General features: G+C 29.8%; 1 protein-coding gene across 3 annotated transcripts in view; it reads left to right on the plus strand.

The window, feature by feature from the left end:
• LOC121117372 (uncharacterized) overlaps nucleotides 1-21,370 on the plus strand; it is a 220,788-nt gene extending 199,418 nt beyond the window's left edge. For all 3 annotated transcript variants that reach the window (XM_071888142.1, XM_071888144.1, XM_040711785.2), the window contains 3 exons: nucleotides 16,228-16,789; nucleotides 17,176-17,423; nucleotides 19,044-21,370. In XM_071888142.1, the coding sequence (XP_071744243.1) occupies nucleotides 16,228-16,789; nucleotides 17,176-17,423; nucleotides 19,044-20,973 (2,740 nt within the window). In that variant the 3' untranslated portion in view covers nucleotides 20,974-21,370. The remainder of the gene's footprint in view (nucleotides 1-16,227; nucleotides 16,790-17,175; nucleotides 17,424-19,043) is intronic.
• The last annotated feature ends 1,897 nt before the right edge of the window (nucleotides 21,371-23,267 follow it).

The raw sequence follows: 23,267 nt of genomic DNA on the forward strand, positions 1-23,267 counted from the left end.
AATTCATAATAAAATGTAGTCCACTAACAGAGAACTACATATAAAAAAAGTTGGTTGAATTTAGAGCAAAATTTACTTGTTTTGTTTCTTATTCTAAAATTTTTTAATTGTCGTTAGACAAAACTTAAACATTTACGATATTCAATTTAAATTTTTTTTTCCGCATAGTTTAACATCTCTAATTCTAATCATAAAATTATGTAAGTTAATAGACAAAATATAATTTTTATTATTATCAAATATAATTTAAAAATATTCTTAAGCGATGAATGAAGATTTAATTAATCTAATTATCACATTCTTGTTCTATTTTTTTTTAGAGAGAGAGATGGAAAAAAGTGATGTTTTTATAAACATGAAAACTTTTTTTTTAATTTTTTTAATATTGGCATTTTAAATTGGATTTTACAGTTGAGAAAAAAAAAATGTATTAATTAAATTATTTTGTGTTTAGTTGGTTGTTTCTTTTTATTTCATATCCGACACTTAATATATTGGGGTAGAAATTTTAAGTATATAGTATTGTTCCTTAAGAAGGAAAAACATTTAAAAGCCTAAAAAAAAATTTAGTTGACAAATCTAAATAACAAAAGAGAAAAAACAGTAAACAAATTTAATGATGCAAACTGTTTAAGTAAACTTTAAGCTTAGCTTTAATATAAAAACGGCAAAAGTAAATTCATTATATGAAGCACTAAAAAATTATTTATTGTTCTCAATTATATCTATTTTTGAAGATAATTATTGATAAATAAGTATGTTAATTAACTTAGCACGTTCCTTAGAGATGCCGAATATATTCATCAAGCTTACAATTTTAAAAAATATGGACTACGATTATATTTAATATATATTAAAGTAATGAATTTGTATAATGAATGAAGTAATATTTAAAAATCAAAATTAAGTTACTTATTCTAAAGAATTCGAAGACCATTTTCAGGGAAGTTTCTGGTTAGTTCGGCCTAACCCTTTTTATGAAAGAGTTTTTTTGGGGTAAACTACTTAGATGAAATTTTTTGATCAAGATATGAATTGTCAAGGGATGAGGACTCCGTGTAAAATGTTTTCATGTATGTAGATATGTGTTTTTTTTTCTTTTTGTTCCTTTAATTGGTAAGATGGAGTTGCAATGATTAAGTATAAGTCAACATTATAGTATTACATTTTTCCCCGATATATGGCTCTTAGTTTCCCCCTAAATTTAATTGTTGTTTTGTAAACTTTGAAAAAACCAATTTTAATTATACACATATTATATCTGGGATAAAGTTGTTTATGACTAGGGATATGAATAAAGTCGTTCCCAGTGTACGTCATTTCTCCTAAATTAAAGCTATTTTCATTTTTTCTCCATTTTTTTTCAATATACATATACTAAAAAAGGGTATTTTTACATAACAAATAAGTTAAAAATATATATATTTATTAGGGAAAGGATTTTTTACTTCCTTGACGTGATTGTATGTTCAAATGGGTTCAAAAAAAGGCTACTAAAATAAAGCACCTATACATATAATAATAACAACTTCTGTATTCCCTTTGTTATTTAAGACTTTATAGTATATTAGGTGACATTATGTCTCTCAGGAGCAATTTTTACACGCCTCAAGATAGACTTTTTCCCCTCATATCTCTACTTATCACGTTATCTGACGTGCTTTAATCAGTTAAAAAACGTTTAAATTGGCAACCTGTAATATTTCAGTTTATGTTTATTAAGGACATAATTAATTAGTAACATGCTGTTTTCCATGGTTAACTTATTGTTGTTGTTTTTTTTCCTACATCCTCTATTTATTTACAGTCTTCCATAACTAAAATCTGGAAATAATGTATATTTAGAAACAAAAAGTGATAAGCAGGTTTTGAGTAAAATATTTATAACTTTATACATTATTCTTCCCTATTTTGAGGATTTCGACGTCATCATAGGATAAGAAGCACTAGTATATTATTGATGACTGCCAATAAATATGTTATAAGATACGATCTTTTTTATGATATGATCTCAAACGTTTCTATTTTATGTTCATCAGGATTTAACCTTCATACATAAAATGCTGGTAAAAAATGGGTAAACATATGTATAAATATATAAAATAATCTAAAAGCTCAACAAAATCAATTCCTTTCTAATTGAAAATCAAAATATCAACATAAAAGAAACAATATAGGGGTTATGAATTTACAATTCAGCAGGTTTAATCAAATATATTTATATTCCGACAGATAAAGATGTATATTTACATATATGAATACATATTCAAAGCTTTTCTTTCTTTCCTTCAAAACGAGGCACTTACACACAAAGAAAGAACATAAGTTGTACCTTTATAATAATTAAAAGTAAAAGCGTGTATTGGGTTCATTTAAATATATTTTCGTTCTATATATGTAAGGATGTTAGGGTGATGGAAATACCCCAAATTTGTTGAAAAAACTGAAGGGACTTAAGGCTTAAGTATAAACATCCAGACTAGAAGATAAACTCTCCTTATAGACACACAAATATTGTGCAATTCTAGGTGCTCTACGTCTGTTAACTTGAATTAGGCTCCAAATATCAATTTTTTTAGATAATATAAAACTTTTGATGGCCATCGTATGTATAACACCAGGCTGAACTTGATCACATATTTTTAGTCATGAAAAATTTGAACAAAATAGCAGTTCCCACAAATGTTATATAAGTTCAAAATAAAATAATGTTTAATTAATTTACTTATTGATGAAAATTAGCCTATTGAAATTTTTTAGATCAAGTAAATATACACGAATTGCTTAGATGATATCCAGCTCAAGACACTCATTTTTGAAAAAAATCGTAAAATTTTAAATTTTTGAAGCGGTTGAGCTACTTCTAAAAAAATTCAAAACGAAATATTTATATACCCAAAACTTTTTGAATCCTAACAGTACATACTAAGATTTAGTTTATAGGCAAATAATTTCATGATAATAAAATTTGATGAGACGTAAATGTAATATAAGTTATTGAAATTAAAGATAGAATTCAGGCTCAGCGTTTCAAATATTACTTGTGTGAAAAAATGAATTCAAAAGTAGTATACTAAAATATTCTTCAAAATAATTATTTAATACAAATAATTTGTCGAGGATGTATTCGAAGAAAATTATGTCAACAAAAGCCCAGGATTTGTTTCATATTCAACCAGAGAATAACTTTTCTTTCCCAAAGTCGCACTCTATTTAAAAAAAAACCTGCAATAGTTATCATTAATAAAATATGAAAACGAAATTAACTGCCACTCAGAGCTAAACACAGTTATTACTCCGTCCACAAGGTAAGCCATAGTCTATTTGAACATACTTTGAGTATTTTGTTGATTCATCATCCAAAGATTGAAAATAAAAAATTTAGAAGCTTTTTGCAGATTTTGTCAGAATATGAAAAAACCTGGATACGACTAACCTTTAAGCCACATTGAGGTGTTGATATTGAACAGAGCTCATAGATCTTATAATGAGACAAAATCTAATCATAGGAACTAAGAGAGTGGGAGATACTTTTTCTACTATTCTCTGAATAATATATACTATAACATATATGATATTATATTTTTCTATATAGCTTAAAATTATATCTAATATTTATATGATAATCGTACATATAGAACTAATATTATTTAATGAAAAGTTTGATTTTAGTTTGTTATTCAATTATACATAGTCAATTTCAAATATACCAATTGTATTATGGGATATTTTTGAAAACGCGTACTTTTGACTCGTAAGACAACAAGTGTGTATGAAAAGTAAGACCACATAAGGGTTAATCTTCAGATAATACATTTTGTTATTGTATTTAATCCAATAATGTGGGTGTTAAAACATTCCTAGTGCCAGATTTGAAAATTTTAATGGAACAACGTAGCTCAATGGACGGGGTACTCGGAAAAAAATATTTTCATGAACCCAACGTGCCTAGGTTCGCGTCACTGTCGTTTCGAAAAAAGGAAATGTACTTAATATATGTATGTATGTAAATTGTCTTCAAAGACAAATCCTAAGTCAGATGGAGTAATTGAACTACTAATATGTTATCAGTGTAACTCCATCTGATAATTAAAGAAACAATGAATACATATCGAAATAAGTCATAAAAACGTTCTTACAATTGAAAATCTACCCCTATAATAATTTTTCTATGAAGTGAAAAAGAAAAGCATATTACAAACATATATATGTAAATATGGACATTTTTTGAAACTTTCTTCACCTTTTTTGTAATAAATTGTATTTTTTGTAAAAGTTTTATAAATATCCTTTAAACTTTGTATCTCAATATGAAATATATTTTTTGTAAAAAAAATATATATAGATATTTGTTGCATTAAAAAACCCAACAATAGGATTTTATTGTTTTTGTGGTAATATTTTCCAAAAATGATTTGTTTCTTATATCCATACAAAATATCAAAAAAAGATTAACCATTATCCGTCCAAAAATTTAATAATTTTTGGACATCAGCACCACCTTAATATTGGTACTATATAGATATGTAATAATTAAATTATTTTTTGTAGGAATTAGATAACTTTTTTTGAAAGGAAAGCTTATAGATTCATTCTAATTTATTTTTAATATATTTTGTACAAAAACAGTTAATCCTCAAATTATTAATTAAATAATTCTTGAAGAAATTAAAAATATTTTTTACATATATACGATCCACACTCAAGAAATTCAACTATCATAGGATAGCAATCAATAAATTACTAAATAGTATATTGTTGTAAAATTTCTTTCAATCCATATTCATTCACTAAGAGATTGTGAATATATGTACATTAGGGAATATCGTCGAAACAAAAAATAAAATGAAACATTGTTAGGTATCCCAAAATGTTGTCATTTGATAAAATCAAATCAATTTTATTTATCCTTTACCCCAATCTGCCTATATTTTCTACTTTTTTGCAAAGATTTATGAATAAAAAAGCATAGATTTGCTAAGAAATGAAAAGATTTATAAATGATTTACCTCATATTACTATATAATAAAAGTTGTAAAATAATATAAAATAGAAGAGTGCTCAAAATAATAATAAAGTATCAGTTTTCTACACATTTCTATTTTATAATATAAAATATCATTTAACAACCTGCATTATTTAGAAAAGGGGGGTTTCGATGTAAGGTAGTGCAAGGCCCTTCCCCAAGGGGATTACTTCCCCTTCAAGTTTCATATCGTTATTCAGCTTAATATCCTTTAAAAAACTAAAGTATTTTCATACCAAAGGTATACTTAGAGTTTTCAACCCCATGCCCTGCTAAAATGTAAGAAAGAAAATAAACCAAATGACGTCATAAATACCACTGTTATACTAAATACATTTTTGTTCTTACTTTTTTTACCTACTGACAGCTCCCATAATTTTCAAATTTTGGATGAGTGGGTGAGTTTTGCAGATTATAAATAAAATTTACAAAAATAATTATTGTTACTAAATAATAAATGTATACTACAAAATGATATGACAAGTCCAAAAATTAAGTATCTCTTTCATTAAGCAGAATATATTTTCTGCAGTTTCGGCTATAATCTACTTGTAAATTCAGCTATATATATGTATATTATATTAAAAAGCTTTCTATAGGGATTCCCACTTATTTTCCAGAAACTTAACGACGTTATAGGATTATGATTATCAAATTATTATTACTTATAACTGATTTACTACTGAAAATGGGTGTAAATGACATAAATATTGACTAAAAACTTAAGACTTTAAGTATCAAAGAGATACATAGAGATAAACTTTGTATTTTTGGATTCATGCCTTTTTAACAAATTTAGTTGTCACCAATTGATCCGGTACTTATCTGTTTAAAAATGAACCGCTGTCATTTAAATGCAATTTAAATACTTATCCTATTTAGTAATCCAATAAATCTTTACCTCGATCATATTTAATTGAAATAACTTTATGTTGTATCATGATACATATTTTTCTCGAAGGGATGCCTCTTTAACTTACCTTAGGTTTTGCAAAATCCAATTTTTCAATATGTACTTGTTTTTTGTCGTTTACTGCTTATTTATCTCCTCGTTCAATGTAAATTTCTGACTTTTATTAATTATTTTATATTTTATTTTTATGGTTCTTTCTCAAATAGTACAAAGAATAATTGTTTTAGTTAATTTTAATCTAGATTTTGAGAGAAAAATTTAGGAAGCTTTGTATTTTAATTGACATCCTATGTTGAAATTTAGAAAAGAATAAGTAAAAAAGGAAAAAAAAAATGTACAAAAGGATGTTTTGAATAGAGAACCTCTAATAAATGAAGGGTTTTTTTTTTAATACACTGATCACATCATATTTTTTTTAATATATGTAAAGGTAAATGCCCTAGCAGAAATAATTGATGTATATTTATCTTTTCAGAGTGGCAACTTGTTGCTGTTAAGAAATATAGTTATTTGCTTTTTGCGATTCTCAAACATGTAATTAACGACATTACCTGAGGTCCAAAGCATAACAACAATAATAATAAACAATAACCTTTGAGTAACTTACTAAAAAAGGTGAATTTCAGAGGTAATATATTTAAATTCAAGCTTTACTACATTAAGAACTTAACTGAAGGGGAATTTATATATCTGAGGCTCGGTGGCAGGAAAATAAAAAGCGACATCTTGCGAAAAAAATTACAAGCCTACACCATTTGTTCTCCTCAGGCTAACGTTCACGTTTCGCTACTTGGTTTAATGCTTTAAGAGGGAGTAATTATAATATATTTTCATCTGGAAACTTCTTACTTTTGTATTGACAGGTCGACATCGATATTATTGTTCTTGCTTATTGAATAAATAAGTGATGCTATGTTTCTTTTTTAAATATACTTTTGAAAGGGGGTATTTCTAATTGGAATATAATACGATGTAACTAACAAGTACAGGGTTAATCTTATGTAGTGCTACACATTTAACTATTTCCACCCAGGAATGAAAATGGTGCAAAATCACGGAGGAGAACAACACAACATCTTATTTATGAAAGGAGCAAGCTGAGACGTTTAAAAAGAGAAAGGAAGTTTCTAAATTTTGTACAGGCCAATAAAAATTCGGAAAGTTTTACTCTTTCTAATAAAAAAAATTGCACCATTGATACCACTGTGAACAAGCAGAACAGTCCCTACATCACAAACGAAAATCTAAGCAATGTCTCAACTTCAGTGAGACATGTCTTCAGAACAAAAAATCCAGCTGGAACAGTCTGCCCTTCCATTTTGTTAGAGAGGAAGGATCAGCTCAATGCAAATGCATACAGGGTGTCCACGATAAGTTGGAACTACTTCAAATTTCATCCAGATCCATAATGTGGATATTCGGTGTTAAATCATACTAGTATAAAAGTTGGCATGAACAATACACTATAACTTCCACCACAATTGTTTTGACAACAAACAATAGTCATCATGGAACAAGCAAGGAGAGACGCCATCCTCGAATTGGCTCGCACGGGACACAAGCCCTCTGCTATCTACAAGCTTCTTTGAAGGCCTCCAGAAGTCCATCAAGGCTTCGCCAGGGACTTCCTTGTCCATGTTGGCCAATAACCGTGGAGTAAGCAAGCAGCTGGTCTCCAAGGCTGTGAATGATGATCTCAAGTACAGGTCATACCGAATGACCAAACAACACATTCTCACGGCATCCATGAAGGCCACCAGGCTCACCAACGGTAACCGTCTCCTCAATGACCTGAAGAGCCATGAAGGAAGAATCATCTTCTTCTCCGACGAGAAAAACTGGACTGTCGACAGAAGTTACAACGTCCAGAATGATAGGTAGCTTGCCAAGGAGAGAAGAGGTCCCTGCAGTCTTCCCCACAAAGTTCCCGGCCTCTGTGATGACCCTGCGTGTCATCTGCAGTACCGGTGAGGTGATGCCTCCTTTCTTCTTCAATCCCAAGGAAAGGGTTAAATCAATAAGGTACTACGAAGTCATGGAGGAGTTCGTCATCCCCTGGATGAAAGATACGGCCGATGGGAGGGAGTTCATATTCTATCAAGACTCAGCGCCCGCACACATCGCCATGAGGACCACTAACATCTTCGACTCCCATGACATCACTTTCTGGGATCGCAACACCTGGCCCTCCAACTCACCCGACCTCAATCCGTGTGATTACTACTGGTAGGGGAAGGTGAGGTGTGCAAGGTCAGCCACAAGAGCATCGCGCCCCTGAAGGGATCCATTACGAGGGAGTGGAATGCTGTCGATTCCGCAGAAGTCATCAGGGCATGCAAATCCTTTAGGGGTAAGATGGAGAAGATGGTGGCTGCTGAGGGAAGACATGTTGAATAAATGTATTGTTTAAATCATGTCCAACTTTTTCATATTAATAAATACACTCCAAATTCCATATTTATCAAGCAGGTTGAATTTTAAGATAGTTCCAATTTATCGGGGACACCCTGTACATATACTTTTTAGTCAATGTCTGCAAGGGATTTTATTTGTATATAATTTGACTCAAAATTTGTATAACAATAAATTAAAGAAAAATTATTCAGAAATGTAAATTTCATGCTGTAAAATGAATATATGCTGAGATCATGTAACTCAAAATATAGCTTGCAGTTATTTCCAATATAAATTTTCAAAACTAATTTAAAGCATGTTGTAGAGCAGAGCAAAAAGTAAAATAACGTACTCGTAAATGTCATATGCATAGCCCCACCATTATTTGAAAAGTTGTTTTGTGACATTACACGACAGGAAGAGATAAACTTTTTTTACCATCTTATAATTAGCCCACATTTAAGCAAATTATATGAAGATGATAAATATTGGCAATGGTTAATCAAAATTACTAGATTTATTAAAAATAATGTGCCAAATGTTATGTATTTCGTTAATAATATTGAACAATTGCAAAATCTTTTAGCTTCCTGAGCTGATTACTGTAAGTAACTTCTAGAAAAATGTATGCTAAAATACCTCAAACTTCGCTGCCAACTCAATCATATGCATAGTACCATACCCTACACAACAAATTTAACTAACAAGTTTATCAAGTTCAATAAAACCATTCTGGGGCTACCAATACTTGTCTGAAAAAAATTGTTTTTGAACTGGCTATTTTCGGACTAGTTTTACTCTTTACATTTGTACAAACTTTGTATTATTTTAATTTTGAAAACTATTTTACGTTTTTTCTACGTAAATGTATAGCAAAGAATACGAAATTAGCCATTTAAAAAAAGACATGTCTATATTTGAAGTTACAAAAATAATATTAATGAGAATATTTATTGCAGACTGGATATTTGTATTGAATGGGAAAATAAAAAAATAAATAAACTTTATCAAAAAATAATAAATAATAATAAAAAATGGGGATAATATAACTTTGCCCTTAACATAAAATTCGATATACCTCGACCAACTTACATACATAATAATAGAAAGAAACTTTTTTTTTTTTTTAATCTTATTAATTTACCTTAGAAAAAAGTATATTTCTCCTATCAAATAATAAATACTATTAAACTTAAATATTTTTAAATTTGAAAAAAAAGGAATTTATTCTAAGCAATTATTCATACATTTAATCTCAACTCTCATTTTTTTCATATTTATCAATATCAATAATAGAGTTAAGATTTTTTTAGAACCCATGGTTCCCGTTTTTTCTATTTCTGTAATTCGATCTTACCCACAACAGAAATAATTAAATAGTAAGTGATTAACGTGTTAATTTTAACTAGAGCTAAATATGCTACCCCATCCGCGGGCTGCAAAGTCAACTTGTACATCACTAGAATACATTTAACTCTTTTTGTACAAATATGAGACATCTTGTACTTTTACAAAAACACATATTATAGTATAAATACATAACTGATTATTATATAGTTCCGTGTTCTAAACAAATTCAGTGGGTAGAACCATGGTTATTTTCTGGGAATTAGTTTTTAAATGCATGTTGCCTCATAGGATCTAGGAAAAGCTCGCCTTGGGAAAGTTTCCTGTGAGATTAATCACCCCGTGAAAATTTGCAATGGTAAAAGTTCGTAGGGTAGAGGAATCAACTTCCTTTTTTTAATGTAAATATTATTTAGGAATATTAAACAAAGGAATGCGATTTATTTTATTAATTGTAATTCTTAGAAATTTACGACAAATTTGTATTTTTAACTATTATTTAAAATATTTAAAAATGGACATCGGGATTTTTTGTGGAACGTACAAAATAGTTGTAAATTTAATAATCCATCATTCAAAACATATTGATGTTTCTGTGGGTATCAATTATAATTAGAATTAACATATACTGCATTCGAAAATAAAAATCCTAAAATTCCAAATTTGGTGATTATTCAATATGTATTTAACGTTTAATGGAAGGAATTATATATAACTAAACACATTTCATTCATGAAATAACTCAATTATCCCGGGTTTAAAGCTTTGTTAAATTTTGCAAAAACGAGATGCCGAGAGAGGAAGCCTAATAAGCACTCTCTATGTGTGAAGCTTGGAACTTTTCAGTCCATGTGTTATAAAGTAAGAGAGACCGGGTATAGCTGGAACCCTTTTTGCTTTTGCCTCCATTACTGGGAGCTGATTTAACATCAACTCACTAAAATAAATTAGCATACCATAGCTACATCTATTTGTTATGTATTTAGAAATTACATTAGTCTGTAGCTTTAAATGTAAATCGTCTGAATATCATCACACATTAATAAAAAAAAAATTATTTGTTAATCTTAGATTCAAAAGTGGAAGACACTTGCCTTCATTCAACGGTATATTGAAGAAAGTAAATTTATCCGCGACATTCTACATTAAGTAGGAGAGACAGGCGATATCAGTACTATTGTTGTTGTAAGGTCAATTACCCGGATTTGCTTTCGATTAGACATTTCAAAATTTAATTAATCATACATTCGTTTCCCTTCTACTGTTTGAATGTATTTAGAGACTTTAGGTCAGTTAGTAGTTTTTACACAAATTGCATTTAAATTGCAAGAGTAATTACGGATTAGAATTGAAAACCAATATGGAGTCATTATTTCCATTGCCCTTTCTAGATACAGAGTGGGATTTGGGTTAATTTTCTTCCTCCCTAGCTGTTTGCAGCTGATCTAATATAACAAAATAACAATACTTGAATTTAAATATATGCGGGTTATTTATTATTCATTAATTTATAACTTCTTTTTTTTCGTAAAAAGATGAGCTTGTCTACATTTTTACAAATAAATAAGAACAATAAGCAGTCAAAATATCGCTAGCTCTCTAAAAAATGATGTAATGATTGATACTGATGTCTATGTAGTTGTAAGGTATTGTCAAACTAACTTGGAAATATTGAAAATTTTATTTAAACTATCCTTCCACCTTACCAGAGGCTTTCGTAAACTGGGATATATTTTATCAATTTGTAAATCATTATCCCAATTTTGTATAAACAAAGGCATACATTATTTCTTATATAATATGTGCCTGATGGATTAATATCTTACCTCACTATTTAAAACTATTAATTAAAAAAATAGAATAATCAAAATTTTATAACTTCAAAATCTTTAATATGTGATTATATATATACGTACCATTGTATCCCAACGAAGGTAAAAACTACACCGAAATGAACCTTGGTACAACCCAATACCCTACCAGCTCTAATAATTATATATATATATATACTATTGGGGCTAATTTGTTAAAGATAAATTTAACATTAACAAAACTATTTTTGATAAAGGTTTTATTTAAGCTCCAATTAGTTCTGTAAAATGTAATGAATAAAAAAATAACTATTACAGTACTTTAACAAAGGTTAAATAAAATATTAACATCCCTATGAAGAAATATTGACAAAATTCAAAGCAGACTCTTTTTAAACCAGGATTTCTTTATTTTAATAATGGAATAATAAAAGCATATTAATTGTAAAAGCATCAAACATTCATACAATCGAATTAATTATCAAAGTTGAATTACTTATTCTAAGGGGTATCTTCACTTTATAATAGGTACTTTAAGGATACGTACATCTCTAACAATTAAATTTAGAACAATAAAATGATTTAATGATTTTATTGTATATTTTTGACAGGATATCACATTTAGCTATGAAAATCTTGAACAATATATTTTTGCAAATATAATTCGAATTAAAATGTTTTGATGTTGGTAAGGCAAAAATGTGCCAAGACCACGTTATTTTTTTATTACTTTTCTAATTTTGAAAATTATGAATTATTTATAAACATGTACAAAAATGCTCAATAATACGTTTTGAAGAACAAAAATTCTTATTTTTTACATACAATTCAAAAATAATTATTAAAATTTTTGTCAATATTCTTACTTTGAAAAAAAAGCCATTCATTCTTAGAATACCTTTTTTTTTTTGTACCCAAATATGTACAAATATATACATATAAACTTTTTTAATATCACGAATCACATACAATATGGTGGTAACCTCTCACCTAAAAACTAGAACATAACAAAACAACACAAACCATATAATTTTTTCAGTGGATCTGAACGGGTGTAATATGATCGGAACTTTTGTAACTATAAAATTAATTTATTTTTGATCAGTGACAATATCAAAATATTTAAAATTTTATGTTTTTAACAATATTTTTAAATTAAAAAAAAACTCACCTTAAGTGATTTCCTAAATTTGTTATATGTTCATATTCCAATAAAGAATGCCCAGCCATTTCCCTTGATGCCTTACAAAAGAGGCAAATCCTTTTTTCAGTAGTCTTCTCATACGCAAAATCCGAAAACAGGGTGTTTTATATTTAATATTTAATTCCAAATTCTGACTGATCGAGAAACAGGTTCTCCAGACCTGTCACTATATCTTGAATCAAGGTATCTAACCCAAAACACAATTTTTCTTCTTTTAATTTGATTCAAAAAGTGCTGTCTTGTTCCTATTTCAACTAGTGAATATTTAGAACATGATAAATACTCATGTTTCAAATTCAGAAGTATTAAACTCCTATTAATTGTGTTGTCCTTACATGATTAAAAATAGCATTTCTTATCTTGAACCTATGACTACGTAGTGTAAAATATATACTATATTTTTTTAACACCTTTCATTAGGATTCAAACGAGTTAAGAGGTTTTGTATTGGTGTAATTGATTTATAATTATAAAAAAAACAATGTAAACACATTATATGCATATTTGTTTTTCATTTTTTTAAATAAAAAATAAATACAAGACTACTATACCTCAAAATTTGGAAAATAATGACGCAGTGAAGGACTAAACTCTTTTTAAAACAAATTTATTCCATTGTTTCTAATCTTCAAAACCTATCAACGTTTGCTTAAAATTTATCGGAGATAATAAATTCCTTGTTTTGTATTCTTTTATCACCCTTAGCATACAATAATAAATAAGCAAATAAATAGCCTTATGTTAACAGATATAATAGTATTAGAGTTAGAAAAACATTTTCATTATATACAAAAAGAAGCAACAAATCTGTAGATCGTGTATGAAAGCAAAGAGAAGTTAAACCATTGTTCTGAGAGTTAACAAGTCAAATACAATAATAGATTTAAAAAAATGTACTACAAAAATTTTATATCTATCATTAGGAAGATAAGAAAGGGAATGTATTTAACATCTCATTACATTATTATAAATTCATAATACAAAAAAAAAAAAAAATGGGTTTATGAAACAAGGTGTACATAGTTTTCAAACAAAATCTAGCTGAAAAATTGTTTTTACCCTTAATTGTTATCGATACGATTTTTTGTGGTATATAATATTTTATGATTGATGAGTACAGAACAATTAATTACATTTATCTGAAAATTGAAACGAATCATTCTTATAGTTGAATATATATTAAAAGTTATAAATCGTTAGCCTTTTTAACTTGTGAGGTTTTGTTGTGAATGGGTACCTGATTAGCGTTTTTTTATTGTATAAATTTTTTATAATTATTCTTTAATTCTTTATGGGAGAACAACTACGTATAAAATGCCTATGCTTATGAGTGTCATGATTTGTAGGAGAGTAAATTGTAAATATGATTAGAGTTTCATATTGTAGTTGTCCTTATATATTATCTGTTCCTGTTTATATTAATTCTCTTGTTGCTACCTGCGTAGCATGTATGTTTATAATAACTCTTTTGTCTCAGTTGATTAAAGGAAGTCTCAGTACGAGAAATTATTCTCCCGATATCTATTTATATTATCTCAATCCAACAGGTTATGGACCCAGATACCTTTCTGTTGTGCTTGAATTGATTAGTGAAGTGTATTTAAAGTGATATATCTGTAGGTAGAATACCCATCGTTCCCCTTAAAGGATCTAACTACCCCACGTAGAAAATTCAGTGTCGCATGGCATTGATAAGAGATAATATTTGGAAAATTATTACGGGAGAAGAAACGGAGCCTAAGATAACGGCTGAGAAGTTGGCTTAGCATGCTGTATTTAGAATTTGTAATTTGCTATGATAGTATTAGAAATAGATACAACTCTACTATACTTAGTCGGTGAAGCAACGGATCCCTTTAAAGTTTGGAGTCGACTGCAAAGTCAATTTCAAAAGCAAACTTGGGCAAACAAACTAGAATTACGGAAAAAGTTGATTGCTTGTCAGTTGAAAGACGGTGAGAGTGTTCAAGGTTATGTCAAGAAGATGACTGAAATATTTTATGAACTTGCTGTATTAGGTCAATGAGGAAAACAAGGTTGTGTACCTGTTAGCGAGTCTTCCTAAAAAAATTGATATGCTTGTGACGTCATGGGAGGCTCATCCTGAGATACCAACGTGGGAACTAGTCGTAGAGCGGATCCTGAACACAGAGAGGAAACTCAAAGATAATACTTCAAGAGAACCTGAAAAGGGTTTAGCCACTTGAAGCAGCGGTTTACTGAAACGTTTTGGTTGTGGCAAACCTGGTTACAAGAAAAGTGATTGATACCAAATAAAAAAATTACGGGTCAGTTTCCCCACGGGTTGAAGAAAGGTCTTACAATAAACAAAGTGGTAACGTGCACAAGCTCTGAATAAGAAGGTTACGGACTTACAATAAAGCAATTTGCCTTGTTAGATTAATTAACTTCAAATGAGTAAATTATTGATTCAGGTGCAACGAGTCATATGTGTCACCATAAAAGTCTTTTTTAAAGAGATAAAAACAATGAAGGAAGGGTCCATGAAGATCATAATTGGAGAAGGAAAGTTGTTGAAAGTCATTGGAATTGGCAATGTGAATATTACGACTGTATCATATGTACAAGAATTATTGTTCAATCTTTTAAGTATTTCAAAAGCATCTGAAAGAGGAGCGTCAATTTTCTCTGAAGTTATTGGTTCTATGGAAATTCCATCCCACCATTTGTGTGAATCTTGTATTGAGGGTAAACTTAGTAAGATAACGTTTCCACACCAATCAAAGAGAAGAGCTAAATATGTTTTGCAAATTAATTCATTCGTATTTATCTGGAGGCATACAGACTCCTTCGCTGAGTGGATGTCATTACTTTATTACCTTCATTGATGACAATTCGAGAGTCTACGTTCTGATAATAGAGGAGAGTACATATCTAAAGAATTCAGTCAATATTTGGTAAGTGAAGGCATCAAGAGAGAACCGATTCCAATTAAGGGTAGATAACGCAGTAACTCCTTCTGACCTCCTTCCTCAATACAGAGTATGACTTGTATTGATTCCTTTCCTTGTCATAGCTATGTGCAGCTTATTTAATACAAAATAATAACATCTAAGCTGTTCTCCTCCAAAAGATTATGTCAGGTCATTTTTTTATACCAATGGAGTTTTAATCAGATTTAGTGTACTTTATTTTAAAAGTGATTTGTTAATGTATTTCTAACAACAATTTTAAAGATTAGCAACAATTTTAATTCAGCAAACTTTTTGCTAATTCTTTTTATTCATAATGAAATTATTTGTCACTATTGTAAATAACAATTTTTTAGCTTTTTTAGCTTTCACATAGGATATATAATTTTTGAAATAAAAGTAACAAGATATTTCTGTTTTTGTTTTTTGTGTTTGCAAAAAGCAGCAAAAAACAAAAATACAAATATCTTAGTTTGAAATACGAGTAATGTCATATGTAAAGTGTATTTACATTAAATTTCTTCTCATTTTTTCATATTATATGTATGTACCCCCATTGTTCCATATTTAATTATTATCAACAAATATTTTAATTTAAGATTTGGAGATCACCATCACGAAACCTCACATCATCGACGAGGAGGAGGTGGTGGAGAATGTCACATCAATTACACAGATTGTTCACGAAGAACATGTCATTTGCGCTCTCCAAACTATCCTGGGATATATCCCCGAAACTCATCATGCAACTATCGCATCGTTATTTCCCCCAATGAAGTTCCTAAAGGACAAACTGCCTTCATTTCCGTGAGCCAACCCTCTCACTTCAAAACCCATGTACTCACATCTCCCAAAAAGAAAAATGGGCTCACAAATGGTGGAATAAAAGAAAATGGATATCTGTTTTTTGGTGGACGGAAAGAAGAAGCGAGTCTTGGTCTCTTTGATGAGTGTCATGATGACTCTGTCACGATCCATGATGGAATGTATGAAACGGATCCTGTGCTTATTTCTTTCTGTAGAGGGGATATCATTCCTCCGATTGTGAGTTCTTCTGATTCAGGAATGCTCATTGTTTTTCGTTCCTCTCCCTTTGGTGTACCTGATATGGAACCATTCACTTCGAATGGATTCGAATTGAGAGTGAATGTTCTCTTCAAAGTAAGTTCTAGTCTACGTTTTTTCAATATCACACTCTTTTATATTATTTTAACTGATACTATTACCATGATGTATGTCCGTTATTAAAAATATCTACTACTAATTGATGGCTTAATAAATTTTCGATAATTGCAGCGTCTACGTCACTTTTGCAATTATTTATTACGAATTACATTTAAAAAACATAATTCATTAGAAAGCTATAATTTAGCGTATAAAAGCAGGTCATGTATACAATGCACTTACAAATAAATCCGCACTCTATTATATGTACATAAATATTTCAAGAGCTTTGTCAAAGTGAAATAAATCATTAATTTTTTACTCGTAACCTATTTGTTTAATATAATATAACCCATTTTGATTGAGTCGTTATATCATTTCAGAATCAAGGATCAATCCTTGCAGCCCCTATAAAAGAGGAGTGCCGATTCACAATCAGGAGTGGTGTAAGTCCACCCTCAGGAGTTCATGATGGATCGTTGAGCTCTGGTGTCATTGAGAACGTCATTCATCGTTTGGTATCAGCAAAGAATCGCTCTTGTTACTACGAATTTCAGGGTAATTCGGATGAAGTCCTTTGGATTACTTTCCTCATGTTTAAAGTCAGCTACGATAAGAAAAAGATTCATAGGTAATAATATGTTGCATATAGGTAGAATCAACCTTTACTCTAAAGTTCATTTTTCTAAATATATATAAACATACCCCGGATCTATAACACACTATAACAACATTTAATATATATACAGCTCTAATGTAGTAAATAAATATTTCAAAAACTTCACTTTTGGATATAGAATGTACTTTAGGTTGAGGCTTCCCAAACTTTTTCCAAGCAAGCTTACAGTTTTTGGGACTGCTTATAGTATTAATAATCCATCTAGCCAGTTTCAATAAAATATATTTATAATTACTAAAGCTGAAGGCCCATGAAATTTTGGAAAAAGTGACGAAAAATTAAGAACCCAAATCTTTGGGTTTTTTTAATCTGCTTAATAATTTTTGACTAGACATCTACTTAAGATAAAAATTATAATCCACCGCTAGAATATCCTCACACTTAGCACAATAACTCACAAACTAAGCGACAGACTGTCAAAATTTGGCAACTGTATTTTGAAGGTTGTTGCCAACAGAAAATGAGGTGAATTTAAAAAAAATGCGCCATTTAAGTGTGAAGCCTGTGACTTTTTAGCCTATGTATTATTTAAAGATTACTCATCGCAGAAGAAGTAAATTAATGGCCTGTTTGAATCTTTCATCCATTTTTCCGTTATAAATAGTAATTTTTCGAAACAATGCCATTACTTTTTGTAATCTTTGTATCTGAATTTAAAAAATATATTTGACATTTAAAAACAAATTCAAACCCGTCAGAGGAAGACTTTATAAATTTTTCTCACTTTAAAAAAAAGAAAAATCATTTCATTCACACTGAGTCTCGACAAGAGGTGAAGGTCTTTCCATCAGCATTGAATAATTGGCTGTGCACCAGCCTCACTCTAACATAATATAGATAATGCATTGTACTTAACTTATTTTTAAATAGTGAATAAAATGTAAATTAAGTATGCATAAAAGTTGTAAACAAAATTAAATGCATTGATATTATGAAGAATTATTTTAAAATTAAAATTGTCAAAAGAAGTTGCTGTTGTCTATTTTTACTTTTTGTACAATGTAAATATATTAAAGATATATAACATTATATTTCTTGTTTTTTTTTTTTTTTTTGTATTTATTTTGAGATATATGAACAAAACATTGAAAATTTATTTTGTGAACATACAAGTTGCAACGTGTATCAGCAAATTGTACAAGTTGTAATTTCTTTAACTTACAATGCATTATTTATTTACAACATTGGCCAATCTAATGCTCAACTATTAATTGATTCTATCATATTTTTTTTTATTAAAATTAAATAGCCATTTTGTGTTTATGAGTCATATGACTGTGGAGATTTGATGTTTTTTATTAAAATACTGAATAATTACAACATTAATATATCGATCATCCATGGAATATTCAATTATTTCATGATCTTCTTCTAGGTACTGTATATAATTTATTTAAATTTGTTCATCTCATTTTTGGGGTTCAACATTTACAATTTTCTTATACAAGTTGAAACTTGTCTAGAAAAATATCGGATCTAGATCAAGTATCAACATCAATATGTATATAAATAAATATGGCTGAAATATTGTGCACACATAAATTAATAAATTTATATAATTATTTGTTTCAGGCAAAACTCACACGACTGCATTCATCGCATCACACTTCAAGACAATGAGGATCATTCGACCATTCTTACACCTACCAATAAATCTCTATCACAAACCTTCTGTGAGTCGCATCCACCTAATATATGTGATCATGACTATCTCCAGTTTAATCGTCATAAAAAGAAATTCCATTTTCGCAACTGCTGGAGACATTGGAATGAGTCCTATGTTTCTCGAAGCTCCAAGTTTACACTCATAGAAACTCTGTCTCTCCTTCATTCTGGGAGCACTCTCAACTTCAAATTCCGTTATGAATTTGTAGATGTGGGCCAGGGTGGAAATGCAGTTAAAAGGGAAAGAAAAGTTCATTTTATTAATGAAAATCGTAATAGGGAGCCTCTAATTCATCGATCTCCCATACTTCATCGGGATTCACTATCTAAGCCTGAACAAGAGCCTTGGATTCATAGTGATCACTCTCGGGTTCTTCATTCGAATCAACACGATTTTATAAAGCACAATATTGGAAAATCCTATGAAATGGAAGTATTCCCTTCATGTCACAGGGTATTCAACTCAAATGCCTCTTCTCGAAAGAGGAAAAAAAAGTTCTTTTCAACTAAGAACGTATTTTTCTTTGGACGAGGATCTGGACAAAAGGACCTGCAATGTTCATATACTTTTCAAGGCCGGCCTGGTGAACGAATTCTTCTTCGAATCAATCGACTCAATCTTTATAATCACGAGATTTGCAATACTATTCCAGATCCATATGGAAACATTAATCATTTTGTCTGTTCTCGTAATTCAACCCATGGTACCATATCCGAAATCCGAATATCTGAAATCCCTGATCAAAAAGGTATTTCTCTAACTCAATTTTGTCTTTGTGGAACGGGAGAAGGGAACTTTTTGTCAAATACTTCCACTCTACGACTTGATTTAATAGTATCTGGAATGACTCCATTTACGGATTATTCCCAATTTCTTGTAGAAGGAAGTTATGAATTCATGCATGAGCCGGTGTGTCGTTTAACGAAAATCATAAGTGGACAACCTGCTGGAAAAATCGAATTTACAGATAGACCAGACTGCGAAAGACAGCCATGGGTCCTAAAACCTTCAATTTCTAATCATTATTTGTATTTACGTATTCCAGGCTACACTATGATTGAGCCTAATGCTTGTTCTCACACACACAATAGAATTATCATTCATAGATCCTCAATGGAGAGTCTTGTAATTTGTCCAAGTAAATTGCATATTACAGAGGTCTATTCAACGGGATGGGAGTTTGAAGAAGACTTTGAGGAAAGTTCTTCCGAAGAGGGGTTTTCAGTTGTGATAGAATCTAGCGTAGTGGATCGAATACAAATACGTGAATTGAGCATTCAGTGGTTGGAGATATGGAAACCTCTTTCTCTGAGCGTAGGAGATCATAAGAGAGACTCTGCCCTCAAGATTGAATCTCTGGTGAAAAAGAATAAAAAGAAGGTATCATTGGAGGATGAGACGATGATGCATGGACTAATGGATCGAGGAAGGTGTGATGAATTTTGTCCGGAAATCAATGGTTGTATATCCCCGCTTCTTTGGTGTGATGGACAGGTTCATTGCCCTAGCTCTGGAAGTGATGAATCAGAAGAGCATTGTTCGCATGTCCTTCTTCCCTCCATTTATTATTATGGACTTTCCAGTCTCTTAGGAATCATTGCATTTGTTTTTACGATACTTTTAATATACAAATTCCATATATGGTGGGTTCATCATCGAAAAGACTCTGACATTCACGTTGTGTCATCCTCTTCCTCCTCCTCTTCATCACGAGTTCGGAGGCCTCAGTATATGGATGAACACTCTCTCACAAATATCAGTGGTACAATAGAGACCACATTGTTTAATCATCCTTTTATTGTTGAAGGAGGAATTGCAGAGGATGGATACTCCTGACATCGAACTATGGATAAGCCCCCCTCCTCATTTTTAAAACCACTGGAGCATCCACCATCGATTCTCACTAATTCAAAGAAATTGAATAAGAATAACAGGGGCCAGAAGATGACAGGAGCAGAAGAGAACACGGAGAACGATGGCAATATCTGCGATATTGAAACCACTGTTTAGCCGCGTACAAAGCGATAGATTTATAACTAAGGACAAAGTCATTTCGTATTTCCTCTCATTTGTAACCCTTTATATACAAAACAAATATTTATATAATCTCTTTAAATTGAATTCCTCCAGTTGATATTAATTAATATTATATTTATAATACTATAAATGTATATGAATGGATGTACAATATAACAGTCACGACATATATGAAAATATACAGAATATGTTTTTACACGGGGTAATGCTTTATTGATTAACTTTGATACAATTCATTAGTTTTCATTTGAAAAGGTATTTCAAGTATCACAAGAAAGACTAGTCACTTCAGCAAATCAACCTATTTTTACATTTGTATTCCACACATTGAATTTCGTACACATTTTTTCAAATAGGGAAAACGTAATCTTGAATATGAGGGTTCCACTTAACTTTTTGAAATTATTATTGAATGTAACGAGTTGAGTGTGGCAGGGCTCTGCCAATTCTCTAACAAGTTATTATTTAAATCGTGGGGGAAGATAGAAAGTTATATTTAAAAACTATACGTAATAATTAAAAAGGTTATGAGTGAAAAGCTTTATGTGTAGTTTCGTAAATACACATCTATTTATTAAATTTAATACAATTAATTAATTTGTATTAGAATTGTATGTAAGGCAAAAAATTAGGTGTTCAGTGGTTTTTGTTAAATCTTCCATAGAAGTCAAATTTATAAAAAGTTCCAATTTGGCTTACATTATAGAAAAGAAGTGATCTCTGAGGTTTCAAAAAAAGCCTACCCGCATATCATGATACTTTCATATATAAACTATCGTTTTATTTTTCAGGATACCATTTTCTTGGTATTTCTCGGGGTTTTATACCAAGAGAAAATTGCTGTTAAATATTTATTTTACCAGTAAATCCTGCATTTAATTATTTAATAATGTAAGAGGCCCAAAAACTTGCTTCTTCATCACTTATTACATATACAGGATGTGACAACATAACTTTCAAAGGGCAATTACAAATGTTTTATAAATCAAAATTTTTTATTTTGGTTGCATAACATTAGTACACATTTAAAGTTTAAGTTGTTAAAATCATATCAAATAGGAGATGTCCCCATTTACCATATACTGAGTTAACCGAAATTCGATGTTCTAATACATTATCTTTTTTTTTTGTTCCTCTTTAAATAGCTCTTCATTGAAAGGATAAATTATTTATACAAAAAGATGCAAAATTGAAGAAACAACATATTTTATTTGATAATTGTGCCAAATTAGTGGCTTAAATTTTTAGTTTTTGTTGATTATGCAAAGATCTTAAAAATGTTGGGATTTTCACAATAAATCCCCTTCTAATGATCCAATCATAATAAATAGCACAAGTTTAAAATTCTTACATGACACCAGACGTAATGGCATCGGTTGAAGCTCTTTTGAATTATTATTTGTTGAGTTAATTGTTTTTCAAATAATTTTACAAATTCCAAATGAATTAACAAATCGAATAACTGATTATTATAAATCACACAAATAAAACTCAGGAGTTAAATTGTAACGGTTTTAATTTAATAAAATATTCTGTCAAAACATTTTTGCCAACATTTATTTTTGACACCAAAAGTATGATCCACAAAACTCCGTTAATTGATAGAAACAGACTGTACTTCGAGAAAAAAAAATTTAAGGAGTTCCTCTATAGAATGAAACGCCATTTAATTTATTACTACTTTTCCAATCTGATTGCCATGCATGATAAAAAAGGAGGTTATGCTGCTACACCCTGTATTAAAGCTTTTTTGTTGCAAGTCGTGTCAAGTTATGGAATTAAAAAGTTAGAGCCGCTGGCTCTAAAAAAACCAACGGGCATACTATTAGTGATAATTATTAAAAGATGAAAATTGAGAATTTATGAATAAAACTCGTTTCAAATTAATTATTTCTGCTTCTAATATATAATGAAACTCGTTAATTTCACAGTTTTTATTATTTACTGACAAGATCCCGCTCAAAGACTATTTCCCGTGAATCATGAAACCCTAATAAATACGTATCTTTATTTCAGTCAAAAGTATCAACTGTCAATCTCTTTTTACTTAGATTCCAAAATCATATTCAAAACCTAATTTAGGATAAAATCCC

This window comes from Lepeophtheirus salmonis, chromosome 1 (genome assembly GCF_016086655.4).
Source record: "Lepeophtheirus salmonis chromosome 1, UVic_Lsal_1.4, whole genome shotgun sequence".
Lineage (NCBI taxonomy): Eukaryota > Metazoa > Arthropoda > Copepoda > Siphonostomatoida > Caligidae > Lepeophtheirus > Lepeophtheirus salmonis.